We start from the raw sequence: 12,926 nt of genomic DNA, 5'->3' as shown, positions 1-12,926 counted from the left end.
GTTCCCACCACGTGAGCTGGCAACCTGACTTGATCCTGGAGCCTACACTAGAGGGAGCCAATTCCTGAAGTTGTCCTCTGACCTCCACATGGATGCCCTGGTTTGTACAAAAAACCAGGTATGGTTAGAATACCTTTGCACCAGTGTACTGCAGAAGCGAAATGTTCCTTTACCTGTTGATATCATCTTGGTAGCAGTTTCGGTTGAAATAATCAGCCAAGTGTGGAGCGTTACACAGGCACTGCAATATTGAGTTCATGTAACAAGTATTTCCCAAATTACGAAGTCCAGTAAGAGCTGGTCCAGATCCTCCAAACACAGGATTGAGGTTCCGAATCTGAGAAGCAGAAAGCCTCGAGATCTCAGCTTTGGGCCTAAGGAAGAAAGAACAAGATGCTTTATGCAGAGCATCTCCACTTGAGTCCACGCTGCAGATGGCAGACTGCTGGAGCAGCGGTGCCATGATAAGCTTGTTCACAATCCACACGCTAACCTCTGTGTTCTCTGAGACCTTTAGCAATTAGGTCACCTCTGTGTTCCAGGATCCTCCCGTGAAATGAAACATGCCTACAACCTCTGTCAATTCCTGGTTCTAGAGGTGGCCTGAGAGAGGTTCTCTAGCTTCCACGGACTGAGCTACTGCCCAATGGGAGAAAAATCTTTCAAACCTCTCCAAGTAGCCCAGAGAGGTTAGCGTTATGAAACACTCCCAACTCAACCAGAACATTAGAGAATAAAATAAAATCACGTGTACTTATAAACTATACATTAATTACAGAGGACATATATATAGTGTTAGTGTGTTCTCTTATATGTAGATCGCAGCTGCTAAACATTAAATAGTATATTTAAGTGGCCGTAAAAGTGAGTAGAAAGAAACCCACTAGATAAGAAAAAAGAAACTTTAAGGAAATGAGGTTGGGGAGAGCAACAGACGCATGAGATAGAAAAGGATGACTGGAGACAGAAGGAAGCAGTGAGGAGACGGGAGTTTGGGGTGGGGAGAGGAGGAGGGTAGTGTGGGGAGAGGAGGGTAGTGTCGGGAGAGGAGGGTAGTGTCGGGAGAAGAGGGTAGGGTCTGAATTGAGTGTGGCAGGCATTTTTCTTGTCACTATTTCCTCACTACTGTATTTGCACCACATTTAGACTGTAGTAGATATTATATGTTTAAGAATTAAAGCGGGAAGATGGCTGGCCTGCTGCTCTTCCAGCAGATCTGGGTTGGATTCCATGGTACATAGACATACATGACACAAAACACTCCCACACATAAAATAATAACTATTTAAAAAATAAAGAGGCAGATATTTACACTCTTGCAAATAAAATAAATTATACATAAATAAGATGAAAGTATATACTAATCATAAAACAGGCCTCAAATGAGACAGAGCTCATCGGGGTACTATTACCTAACTACGACTGCAGTCACTAAGTTACACATGGATGGTCACACTTCATTAAAAGTGAAGGCCATTCTGGACAGAAAGAGGCATCTGCTGGGCTCTGCTGGGTACTACTGGGCTGGAGGTGCCCCTGACTCCTGTGCATGTGTCCAGAGCGCTGCAGTGAAGGGGACCTGACTAGTGGATGGTTCCTTGTCTTGCTGAGTCCCACTTAGTATTCCCTACCCATGAGGGGAATAGGGAAAACATACCAAACTATCCCAATTTTCTCTACATGCTCTTTCTCTGTTCATGTGTCTTTTTATTATTTATATATATATATATGAACTGTATATAAGATAGCTTCAAAACACTGCCAAATTAATGAACTTTAATAACATTATGATGTGAAGATTTCTAACATCTGAATTGTACTAACTCTAAAAGCTCTTTCAAATAGGTCTCTTCCTAGCAGGGTGAGGTCTCAGGAACGTGACCAATTGCTTCCTTGGGATGTGTCAGAAAAATAGAAAATTCTTAATAATTAACAAATAGTATATAATACATGAAAAAAAAAAAAAAACCTGTCACTTATTTATACATACACCAAACAAGTATTCAAGACCTCTACAGTAACGGTATGCGAGGATATTCCATGCCTGAGACAAGTGTTGTGGTGTCTGCATTGACCTGTGCACACCTTCCTGTTTCCTTTAAACCACTTTTAACTATTCGTAATACCTGATACAACATAAATAGCTGGTATTCATACTTCTACAGCCCTCACCTCCAATTATTCTTGATCCCGTATTGGTTAAGTCCCTAGATGCAGAAACCACTCAATATGTTCTTGCCTTTGTTTTTTAAGGCATGTCTCATGCAGTCCAGGCTAGCCTCAAACTTGTTATATGGCTGAGGATGACCTTGAACTTCTACCCCTCCTGTCTCCATTTCCAGAGTGCTGTTCTTATAGGTATCCCTCACCATGGCTGGCTTATATGCAGTGCTGGGGATCAAACCCCAGGATTCGGGCACATTAAGCAGGCACACCCAGAAACTGTGGACATGAAAGCCAGCTGCATTTCCACCCCCCACCCCCAAGTGACCAGTCCCTATCAGTCATGGAGAGAAACACAAAAAATGTGCTACTTTGAGAAACTGAAACCTGCTGATAACCCTGTGAGCAGGGATGAGAACAGGAAAGGAGACATTATGGTACCTGCATTTTTATAGACAAGAGACTGTATTCCTCTGTGACTGTTGAGAGAAACAAAGGCTGGAAATTGAGTACTGCCAACTCAGCAATCCTATAAATTACCTTCTTGGGTGGTGAGAGAGCTCAGTGGATAAAGGCTCTTGCTTACCAAGCCTGATGACCTGACTTCAATCCTCAGGACCCACATGATGGATGAGAGAACTGAAATCTCTCTCTCTCACACATAGAAACACACACATACTTTTCTTTCATTAATAAAATTAAAAATTAATTATGATCTATGAAAGATGAGTGGATGCCTGGGGCATGACGCTGCCTAAATGCTGTAACAATACATGTAACTCTTTCATGTCTGCATCAATACAAAATTCATTAACCCTCTGACATACTAAGTTAGCACTTGAGGGGAAAGACAAGGACATCTCATTTGTTTCTTATTTTTCCTTCCACCATAACAACAGAATCCTCTGAGACTGTAACTCTTATGTGGTGACACTTAGACAGGTTTCAACCCTGACACCGTCTTAGCTCTAGAATGGGGAGAGCTTACTTGTTTTCCCGGTTGACTGTCGGGGTCACTGCTGGCCTCCTCTTTTCCTCCTCCTGCAGGGCCTGAGTGATGTCTGGGGAGGAGTAGGAGCGCTTCAGTTTAGATGGCTCCCTGTCGCGCTCGGCCGGGATCTGGGGCTTGACTTTGTGAGTGGGAGGGGTGGAAGGAGGTACAGACGAAGGAGCCATCTCAGGTGGGTACATATGAACCGTGTTGGTGGGTGAATGATAGTAACGGAAGGTCCCAGTGATTGGATCAAGAAACTTGGAAAAGAAAAACAAACAAAAGGTAAACCATCAGAGAAGCACTGAAGTCATTACGGCGCCACCCCCACTGCAACATTTACTTGTGGGTTAGAACACGTGTGTGCGCTCAGGGTTGAAGCTGGGGCCTTGAATTTGCTAAGCACAATCTCTGTATCAATTATTTGGTCCTTAAAATAATTTGAATGAAAGTAGTAATCACTTTGCAAACTTTCAAAAAAATTTAGGCTTGCTTTTACGGAATATTAAATTTCAAAATTCTACTGCCAGGGTGCTCATATGTGACAACCAGCACCTGAGGTTGGGTATTAGGAGATTTCTGCACTAATCAGGGGGAAGAGTTCATGTTCTCTATAACAAAGCAGAACTGACAACTAGAGAAGAGTACCTTTGAAAACAAAGTGTCTCGTACTTCAATTGAGAACTCTGACTTTACCTTAGCCCAGCCTGAAGGCAGTCCTGGTACAATTCTCCCCATTTCTTCACTTCGAGCTCTTGTCAAAGGTTCTCGCTGAGCCTAGTTTGAAAAACAATAATCTGAGACTAGCGAACAATCCAGTCAGGATGGCTAAAAGTGACCAAAGAAACCAAAGGGCAAGATGTCTGCTTATGCCTTCTTCATGCAGACATGCAGGGGAGAACATAAGAAGAAAAACCCAGAGGTCCCAGTCAATTTTGCAGAGTTTGCCAAGAAGTGCTCTGAGAGGTAGAAGACAATGTCCGGCAAAGAAAAATCAAAGTTTGATGAAATGGCAAAGGCGGATAAAGTATGCTATGATCGGGAAACAAAGATTATGGACCAGCTAAAGGAGGCAAGAAGAAGGACCCCAATGCCCCCAAAAGACCACCGTCTGGATTTTTCTTTCTTTTTTTTATAAATATATATTTTTTTAAGATTTATTTATTTATTGTCTCTCCAGCCTTGGATTTTTCTTATTCTGCTCTGAATTCCACCCCAAGATCAAATCTACAAATCCTGGCATCTCCACTGGGGATGTGGCAAAAAAGCTCGGTGAGATGTGGAATAACCTAAGTGACAGTGAAAAGCAGCCTTACATTACCAAGGCCGCAAAACTGAAGAAGTATGAGAAGGATGTTGCTGACTGCAAGTCTAAAGGGAAATTCGATGGCGCCAAGGGTCCTGCGAAAGTTGCCCAGAAAAAGGTGGAAGAGGAAGAGGAGAAAGATGAATAAAAACTCTTGTCTCTTTGTGAATACCTTAGAGTAGGAGAGCGCCGTGATTGACACATCTCTTATATGAGCTGTGTTTATTGCCCTTGTTAGGTTTAATTACAAAATTTGATTGTAGTTTCTCAAAGTGTCAGTGGTTTACACGAAGTGGCCGTGGGTGTCTGGAGCGCCCTGAAACTGTATCAATGTTGTACATAGCTCCAAACATTTTTAAAATGAAAAGGCACTCTGGTGTTCTCCTCACTCTGCACTTTGCTGTTGGTGTGACAAGGCATTTGAAGATGTTTCTGATAACTCGTAAGGTAGTGTTAACTATAGGGTTGGTTACTGGCTAGAAAGCCTGAGTTGTCACTGTACGTATCTATAGTTTGTAAAGAGAACACAACAACTCAGACAGACTCCTGATGCTCCTTGCTGGCGTGAAGGCTGTGAGTCCAGCTGCTAGCCAGGCGGGAGAAGAGTAATCACTCCATACACCGAGAGGCTGGAGAACATGGAAAAGCTACGGCCTCTTGGGAAAACTAGTGCACTGAGAACTGTGTGACTCTTCTCTGTCACACAGCAATTCCTAAAACTACCAGCACTGTTACTTTGCAGTGAGTGTGCACACAAGCCTGGTGGTGAGTGCATGAGTGTGGGGAGGTGGCTCTCTCCATGGTGGTTAGTGAGGAGAAAGAGCAATGGAGACAAGTAAGGAAACCTATCTCATGGGCTAGTCTAAACCATCTTGCCTCCTAACATAGCTCCTTCTATTTCCATTTTACAGAAATAACCAAGTATTCTATGTAAGTAATACAGGTCAGTGCTCTGGAGCATCAACCTCTATATTGACTACAGAGGCTGCTATCTTTAGAACCATTTGTTTGTAAGATTTCCTTAGTAAATGAAAGACAATCCTCAAAGTAGAGAAAATATTTACAAATCTTATTTCAGAATGCTATAAATTCATATAGCTCAGTAAAAACTGGCAATCTAATTTAAAAGTTGGCTATGATTTGAATATACATTTTGTCAAAGATAGATAACCTGGGTGTGATAGTGCATGCTTATAATCTCACCTCTTGGAATGTAGAGGCAATAAGGTCACCAGTTCAAGGTTGGCCTAGGCTCTATGAGACTGTCTCAGAAAACCCAAAGCAAAGATAAACATTAAGTCCTACACCACGGATATGGAAGAAAGTAATGAGATATCACTGTCATTAGGAAAATGTACATTAAAACCACAGTAAGCTACAACTTAGCATCTTTGTAATGTTTTGCTAGGATGCAAATATGTATTGACAGGTGGAAAATGAGCAGATGCATTGGAAAACATTTTGGCAAGCCTTTTTGTTGTTTTTTGTTTTTAAGTTTCTCGTTTTGTTTGTTTTGTTTGTTTTTCAAGACAGGGTTTCTCTGTGTAGCACTGGCTGTCCCGGAACTTGCTTTGTACACCAGGCTGGCCTCAACTCAGAGATCGGCCTGTCTCTGCCTCCTGAGTGCTGGTATTAAAGGTGCAAGCCATCGCCTGGCGTTGTCAAGTTTCTTAAAACACAAGCAGAAAAGAATTCCACTCCTAAGCATTCACTCAGAAGTAACAAATACAGTGACACAAATGTCCACAGGAGCATTATTCAAAACAACTCCAAAGAAACAATGCAAACATCTAGGTAATCCAAACTCATGAGCAGTATGTGCTGAGCCTGTAACACTCAACTACACGAAGGGACAAACTACCAATAGACGCTACACCATGAATTAATATAGAGAACTGTGCTAGGTGAGGGGTTGGAGACATGGCTTATGATTAAGAGCATGGCTGCTCTTCCAGAGGAAGATTCCCAGCACCCACAAGGTGGCTTAGAACTGTCTATGACTCCAGTCCCAAGAGATGCGCTCTTCCGCTCTCCTTAAGGGCAGTATGTATGTGGGGGGGCATAGATATACATGCAAAAGGCATGCAGGGAAAAGACACACACATTTTGTCTGTATATATGTCTAAGTGTTAGATTAGTAGTTCTTGACTTGTGAGTAACAATCCCTTTGGGGATTGCATATCAGATATCCTGCACATCAGATATTACATTATAATTCATAACAGTAGCAAAATTACAGTATAAAGTAGCAACAAAAAAATTTTATGGTGGGGGGTCCCCACAACATGAGGAACTGTATTAAAGGGTGACAGCATTAGAAAGATTGAGAACCACTGCTCTAGATGAATGAGGTCAGCTGCTAAAGACTATCTCAGAAAGGGCAGATCAATGGAGGCAGCAGATTCAGGTTATCTGGGGCTTTAGGGTAGTACAGGACATGGACACAGTCATCTTTTTGGTGTAGTGGAAATGTTCTAAGACTGGATAGTGTTAATAATTTCTTGTACTCTTATTTTTTTTCCTTGTGGTTTTTTTGAGACAGGGTCTCTGTGTGTAGTCCTTGCTGTTCTGGAGCTCTTTATATAGACTAGGCTGATCTTAAATTCAGAGATTGCCTGCCTCTGCCTCCTCATACTAGGATTAAAGGTGTTCCCAATCATACCAGCTAGTCTATAAATTCTTAAGTCACCAACTATGCTACGAACAGGTAAATTTGTAATATGCAAATTATACTTCAATTAAGATATTATCAAATCCATCAGACTGAAAATAAAAACAGAGAAAAAGAAAAACTTGAGGTCTCTCTGGAAATTGTATTCTGGGAGGAAGGGACTGGACCTGCCTGGACTGAGTCTACCAGGTTGATCGCAGTCCTCGGGGAAGGATTTGCCCTGGAGGAGGTGGGAATGGGGGTGGCTGGGGGTAAGGGGAGGGGGTAGGAGAGGGGAGAATAGGGGAACCCGTGGCTGATATGTAGAACTGAATGGTATTGTAAAATAAAATAAATAAAATTAAATTAAAAAAAAAAAGAAATGTTGGGGAATATTCGGCATACCTTGAGTGTTTTGAAGCATTTAAATTGTATCTTAAGTAAGAACTTCATTTCTTTAATTGTAGGTGTTTAGAAAATTTTCGCACAGGGGCTGTATTCTGGTTAGCTTTCCTCTCAGAGTGACTCATGGGTATTGTGGAAACGGACCAGGCAGCCAGCTGTTTCTGTCATTCCTTGCATGTTTCAGAACTTGCTAGCTTGTACTTCCTGCTTACTCAGGTAATATTACTTTCCTTCTCAGGTCTTTCATGGGATGGGGTTGAAGACTAGACAGTTACAGTTAACAATTCTCTCGTATCTTAGCTAGGAGCATATCAGGTACAAGATTTAGACTCCTCAGGATAGGACAGCTATTGGAGTACTCTCTGTAACTTGCCAATTAACTTTGGCCTGGACATTTAGGATGTGTTTCTTGATGCTGTTCTTGTTGGTTGTAGTTCCATTTTTGTTTATGTTATTACCTTTTCTTTCTTCTAGACAATACCTGATAATTGTTCTTATTGTGTATTAACTTTGTATTAGGTTTACAACCTTCTTATTTAGACAAAAAGGGAAGTACTGTGGGAACTCATTCCATTTAATCAATGGCTTTTGGGGTATCTGACTCTATGTGCATTGTCTTGCCTGCTATGTGATTGCTTAAGAGGAGAGAGAGAGAGGCTGGGCTCTTTCTTGGGGTGAGGAGACCAGGTCAGGTTGCGGAAAGTGGCTTGCAGTTGGTCCCCTTCGGCCTTGAGGAGAACAGAAGCTGGATCAGCAGAGGATCAGCAGCGTGTCTACCTTGCTTTTTATTAATGGTTCTGTTTCCCCACCACACTGTTGATATATATAAACCTCTGTGGGCTTAAGTGACACTATCTGAGTGAGCTGAGGCTACAAGGCATGCGCAGTACACTCAGCTAGTAGGATCTTCTGTTCCTCTATAGTGAGGTCCCCACATGTTCCCTAAGCACAGTATTAACATGGATGTTAATTTGGAAAATGTGCCTAGAGCACTGTTGGAATGGAATAAAATCTGACCTTCTGTAAGGTAGGACTTTGCTTCCACAGAAGTCGTTTCTGTACTAGCAAAACTGTTCTCTATTTACTTGTATGAGCTGTTAGTATTCCTGATCTTTGTTACACAGTGTTCCAAAGGAAAGGAACTGTTAACCGCACAGTGAAGACAAATTAAAAGTGTATCATTTCAGGAACATATCCTCCAAAATTAAGGCAATCACTTTTTGAATATGCAGTCAATGAAAGGAAAAAATGACATTGATTTAAAATGTACTACAAGAGACAAAATCACATAGACCTGACCAAAAATACGATTATATGCAAAGATAAATGTCAGGTATAGATGTTACTGACTACGCATTCTAAGTAGACAAAAACTAACTTAACCTATTGGTACCTTCTCTATCATGAAATTGTATTTTGTTCTAGTCTTTTGATGGTTACACACCAACACACAAATGAATATAGCTCTATCTAGCAATAACTAAATAGGTATGGCACTTTACAGACAAAAATTCTATCGCCAGCCAATCATGTAATGTACATGGTCACAGGCCCCAAAGGAGAGCAGGGAAGCAAATACCAATGGATCGGGACAATGGATCACCCTCCAGAGCACTGTGCAGAGGGCCTGCCCTGTTGTGTTGAACACATTTGCCATGGGTTTTACGCACCTTGCTTGCACTCAGCTCTCCCGACACAGACGCAGGGGACACATCCGCCGGCCTCTTCTGCACTCCTGACGTGGGGCACCTTTTACCCTCCACAGACATCTTGGCATCCGAAGCCTCGTGCTCACTCTTACTTTGTCTTTTCGTTCCCGTGGCTTCCTGGGCCCTGTCTGCTGAGGGCTCCTTTTCTTCTGTCTTGGTCTGTCTGCTGTCTCTCTTCTCCAGGCCGTCCTGTGGCTGATCCTCACTGACATCATGTTCTTCCGAGTCCTGTATCTTTCCAGCTGTGCACTCCTGTTCCTCCCTCCTCAGCTTCTCTTTCTGTTCCTTCTGCTGCTTTTCCCAAAGCTCCTTCTCCTGCTTGTTTTTCTCCAGGAGAAGGGCGGTTTCTTCATGAATACGGGCCTTTTCTTCATCTGTTAACATGGCAGTCGGGGGAAATACTGGCTTGGTGGAACGATCAGGAAGAACTTTTCCACTCTGATCTGTATTTTCAGATTTTATTCTATGATCTTCAGGCAACTTCATTACTGGTTTTTTCGTACGATCAACCTAGAGAAACACAAAAGGAACAAAACATGCTTTTTGTTTTGTTTTTGAGCCAAGGTCTTGCACGTAGGCCATAATCTTCCTGCCTCAGCAAAATGTGGGAGTATTACTTCAGTTTTAGTTTGTAATGAGGTGTTCTGTGCTCAGAAGAATTAACGTGTCTTAATGCTCACTCACAGCACCTAGACCTGGCAGGGGACTGAAGCTTCATTCCTACACACCCAAATACTCCCTGCCCATCTCCACATAGTCCATAATATGAATGTCTGACGCCCACAAACACGGCTCCCTTTCGCTCTCCAAGCAGCTGTAAAAGCAGCCAGCTGACAGTTTTAGGCCGTGGTCTTCCCACCAATGTCTACTGCCTGGCAAAATTGCACACAGCTTTACCTCCATCTCTGAGGCTACCAGGAAGCCTATACCTGATATCATTCTTTCTTCCAGAACGCCAGCAAAGCCTCCCACTGCCTGCTCACCTCTTTTGTTCCGTTTCTAGTTACTTCCTCACTGTGCTGAGAGTGAGCATTTAACATTTTCCTCATTTGTAAAAGTATGTGTGTGTATACCGTGAGGCATGTGGGCAGATCACATGCCTAGCACATGTGTGAGAGTTAAAGGAAACTTTGTGGGGTTGGTTCTTATGGAACCCTTTCCAGGGATCAAACTCAAGTTGCCAGGTATATTTGGCCAGTGCCTTTACCTGCCCAGCCATTCACCCACCCAAGTAACCATTTTTCAAACAGCTCTGACCATGTTTCTCCCGTTTAATAAAACCCTATTTTACATTATTACTCATTATGCTCAGGTTGTAGTGCACATACATACACTCACACAAACATCAACACACAAAATGAATAAATAAAAATAAACACTTTACCATGTCCTGCCTACTTTTCATTCTTTAATACGAAAACATTTTTATTTATTTAGTGTGTATGCATGCTGCACTTGACTGTGACTATGGAGTCAAGTGTGGAGGTCACAGGGCAACTCTGAGAAGCTGGGTCTCTTCTGCCATCTTGCAGGATCCAGAGACTGAACTCACAGCAGCAGGTCTGTGCATAATGCCTCCATCTCAGTAGCCCTCCTTCACCTTACTATTCTATTTTCTAAACGATATTATTTTATTTACTTCTATTGGGGGAGGGCTCAGAGGACGACCAGCAGGACTTGGTTCTCTCCTCCTGCCACAGGGTCCTAGGGATCAAACCCAGGCATCTTTAGTTGCTGAGCCATCTTGTTGGCCCTCCATCTTCCTTTTTGAGACAGGGCCTTTCACTGAACCTGGAGCTCACTGATCACGGTAGGCGGGCTGGCCAGCAAGCCCCCAGACTCCCTCTCTCTGGCCCCCGGAGTCCTGGGATCCCAGGTGCGTGGTGCTGCACATGGCTTTGTTTGGGTGCTGGGACTCTGAACTCAGTCTCATGCTTGCACAGGAGGAACTTGACCAACTGAGGTCTCCTTAGCCCCACCCCAACTGATTGGCTGCTCTACCAACCTTTAGGAGATTCTCATCAGCTGCCTTCCTTACCTAATGAGCCGACTGTTTACCACCTCCATTGAACAGCATATTAATGCTACAGTGGGAAGTAAGCATTTCTTGAAAACACAGAGTACAGAAACAGCAAGGAGAACCTAGCACCTGCCAGCAACGAACTATACAGCACGATTAGAAAACGAACTTTAGGCGCACACCTTTAATCCCAGCACTCGGGAGGCAGAGGCAGGTGGATCTCTGTGAGTTCGAGGCCAGCCTGGTCTACAGAGAGAGATCGAGGACAGGCTCCAAAGGTACACAGAGAAACCCTGTCTAGAAGAAAAAAACAAAACAAAACAAAACAAAAAACCCCGAACTTTATATTTCCATTAGTACAAAGTTAGTGAAGGAAAAAAAATCTGCTTTCGTTTCACTTTTATTTTTGTCTTTTCACTTTTTCAAATAAGCAAACAAATAAACATATTCCCTTATTCTTTCTACAACTGAGAATGAAGTAGGCAGAACCACCATGAGATGAAATCAACTAAAAGTAGAGCAATCTAAAGCCGAAGCCCAGAAAGTTGCTGCTTCCCCATGGCAGAGAAACTCGGGTCTCCTGCCCTGCTCTCCAGTGGCTAGCAGAGCAATGGATGGCTGGGCTCTACACTGGTCTTAGTCATCACAGGGAGTCCATCTTACTCATTTTTATGAACTTGCATTTCATACAGAAATTTCCTTTATCACTGCTTAGATTTCTAAGTGCAAAGGACCTCAAAATACATTGGAAAAACTGTACACTTCTCAGTCATCTTGGGATATAAAAGGTTTAGAATTCAATTTATGTAGATTAACTTGAAGATGTGTACTATAATACCTTCTCTTTATAATTCTTTTTTTTTTTTTTTTTCTTTTTGGTTTTTCGAGACAGGGTTTCTCCGTGTAGTTTTGGTGCCTGTCCTGGATCTCACTCTATAGACCAGGCTGGCCTCGAACTCACAGAGATCCACCTGCCTCTGCCTCCTGAGTGCTAGGATTAAAGGCGTGCACCACCACCACCCGGCTTTAAATAACTATTGTTAACATTTCAAACCCCAATGAAATGGAACTAAGATGATGTTTTAAAACCAAAATACTGACATTTCACATCTCTCATGTGCAAAAGCAGGCAAACCGCCCTCCACAATGACAGGTTGATACTCCAGAGTGACCCCGGGGTTCACACTGAAATGGTTTGTTTGTAAACATCTACTCCTGTCCTGAGCATGTACGAGAATTCTTCTCATCATGACTCTCAACAGTACCCACGGCAGCCATCAGCAGTAATGCAGAGATGACTTAAACTCTGAGTGCTGGTGGGTGATGTGTGGACCCCAGACATTGGAAGAGGGACCGACCATTTGCTAGCTTCCTCAGGACACTTGTGCCGGTCAAATCACAGCACAGTGTCACCAGCCGGGCTCTTCCAGTCACTTCAGAACACAAGCTTTTGCTACAGGCTGTGGGAAATGGCGACCAGCTAGGTCTGATGTCTTGTAAGTGATCTAATAAAACTGTGGCAGCAGGAGTGAATTATAAAATTTTTTTTGTAGAAATAAAGGTGACGAGATGTACAGATCCTTCCGATGTTTCCTAAGGTGTCACAGGTTACAGGTAACTCTGTATATTCTGTGTCAACATTGTATCAAAACAAAAGATAATAAAGTTAGTAAAAAAAATAA

The 12,926-nt window shown here is 42.7% G+C and overlaps 1 protein-coding gene across 1 annotated transcript in view; it reads right to left on the bottom strand.

Annotated features, from left to right (window-relative positions):
* Usp8 (ubiquitin specific peptidase 8) overlaps positions 1–12,926 on the bottom strand; it is a 53,489-nt gene that overhangs the window by 8,258 nt on the left and 32,305 nt on the right. Inside the window, exons 11-14 of the mRNA XM_028892682.2 lie at positions 9,186–9,734; positions 3,851–3,931; positions 3,152–3,414; positions 174–374 (exon numbers count right to left, since the gene is read on the bottom strand). Coding sequence (XP_028748515.1) covers positions 174–374; positions 3,152–3,414; positions 3,851–3,931; positions 9,186–9,734 — 1,094 coding nt within the window. The remainder of the gene's footprint in view (positions 1–173; positions 375–3,151; positions 3,415–3,850; positions 3,932–9,185; positions 9,735–12,926) is intronic.

The sequence above is a fragment of the Peromyscus leucopus genome, chromosome 4, assembly GCF_004664715.2.
Source record: "Peromyscus leucopus breed LL Stock chromosome 4, UCI_PerLeu_2.1, whole genome shotgun sequence".
NCBI lineage: Eukaryota > Metazoa > Chordata > Mammalia > Rodentia > Cricetidae > Peromyscus > Peromyscus leucopus.
Note: the sequence above shows the minus strand (reverse complement) of the source record. Positions and strands in the feature narration are given on the sequence as shown.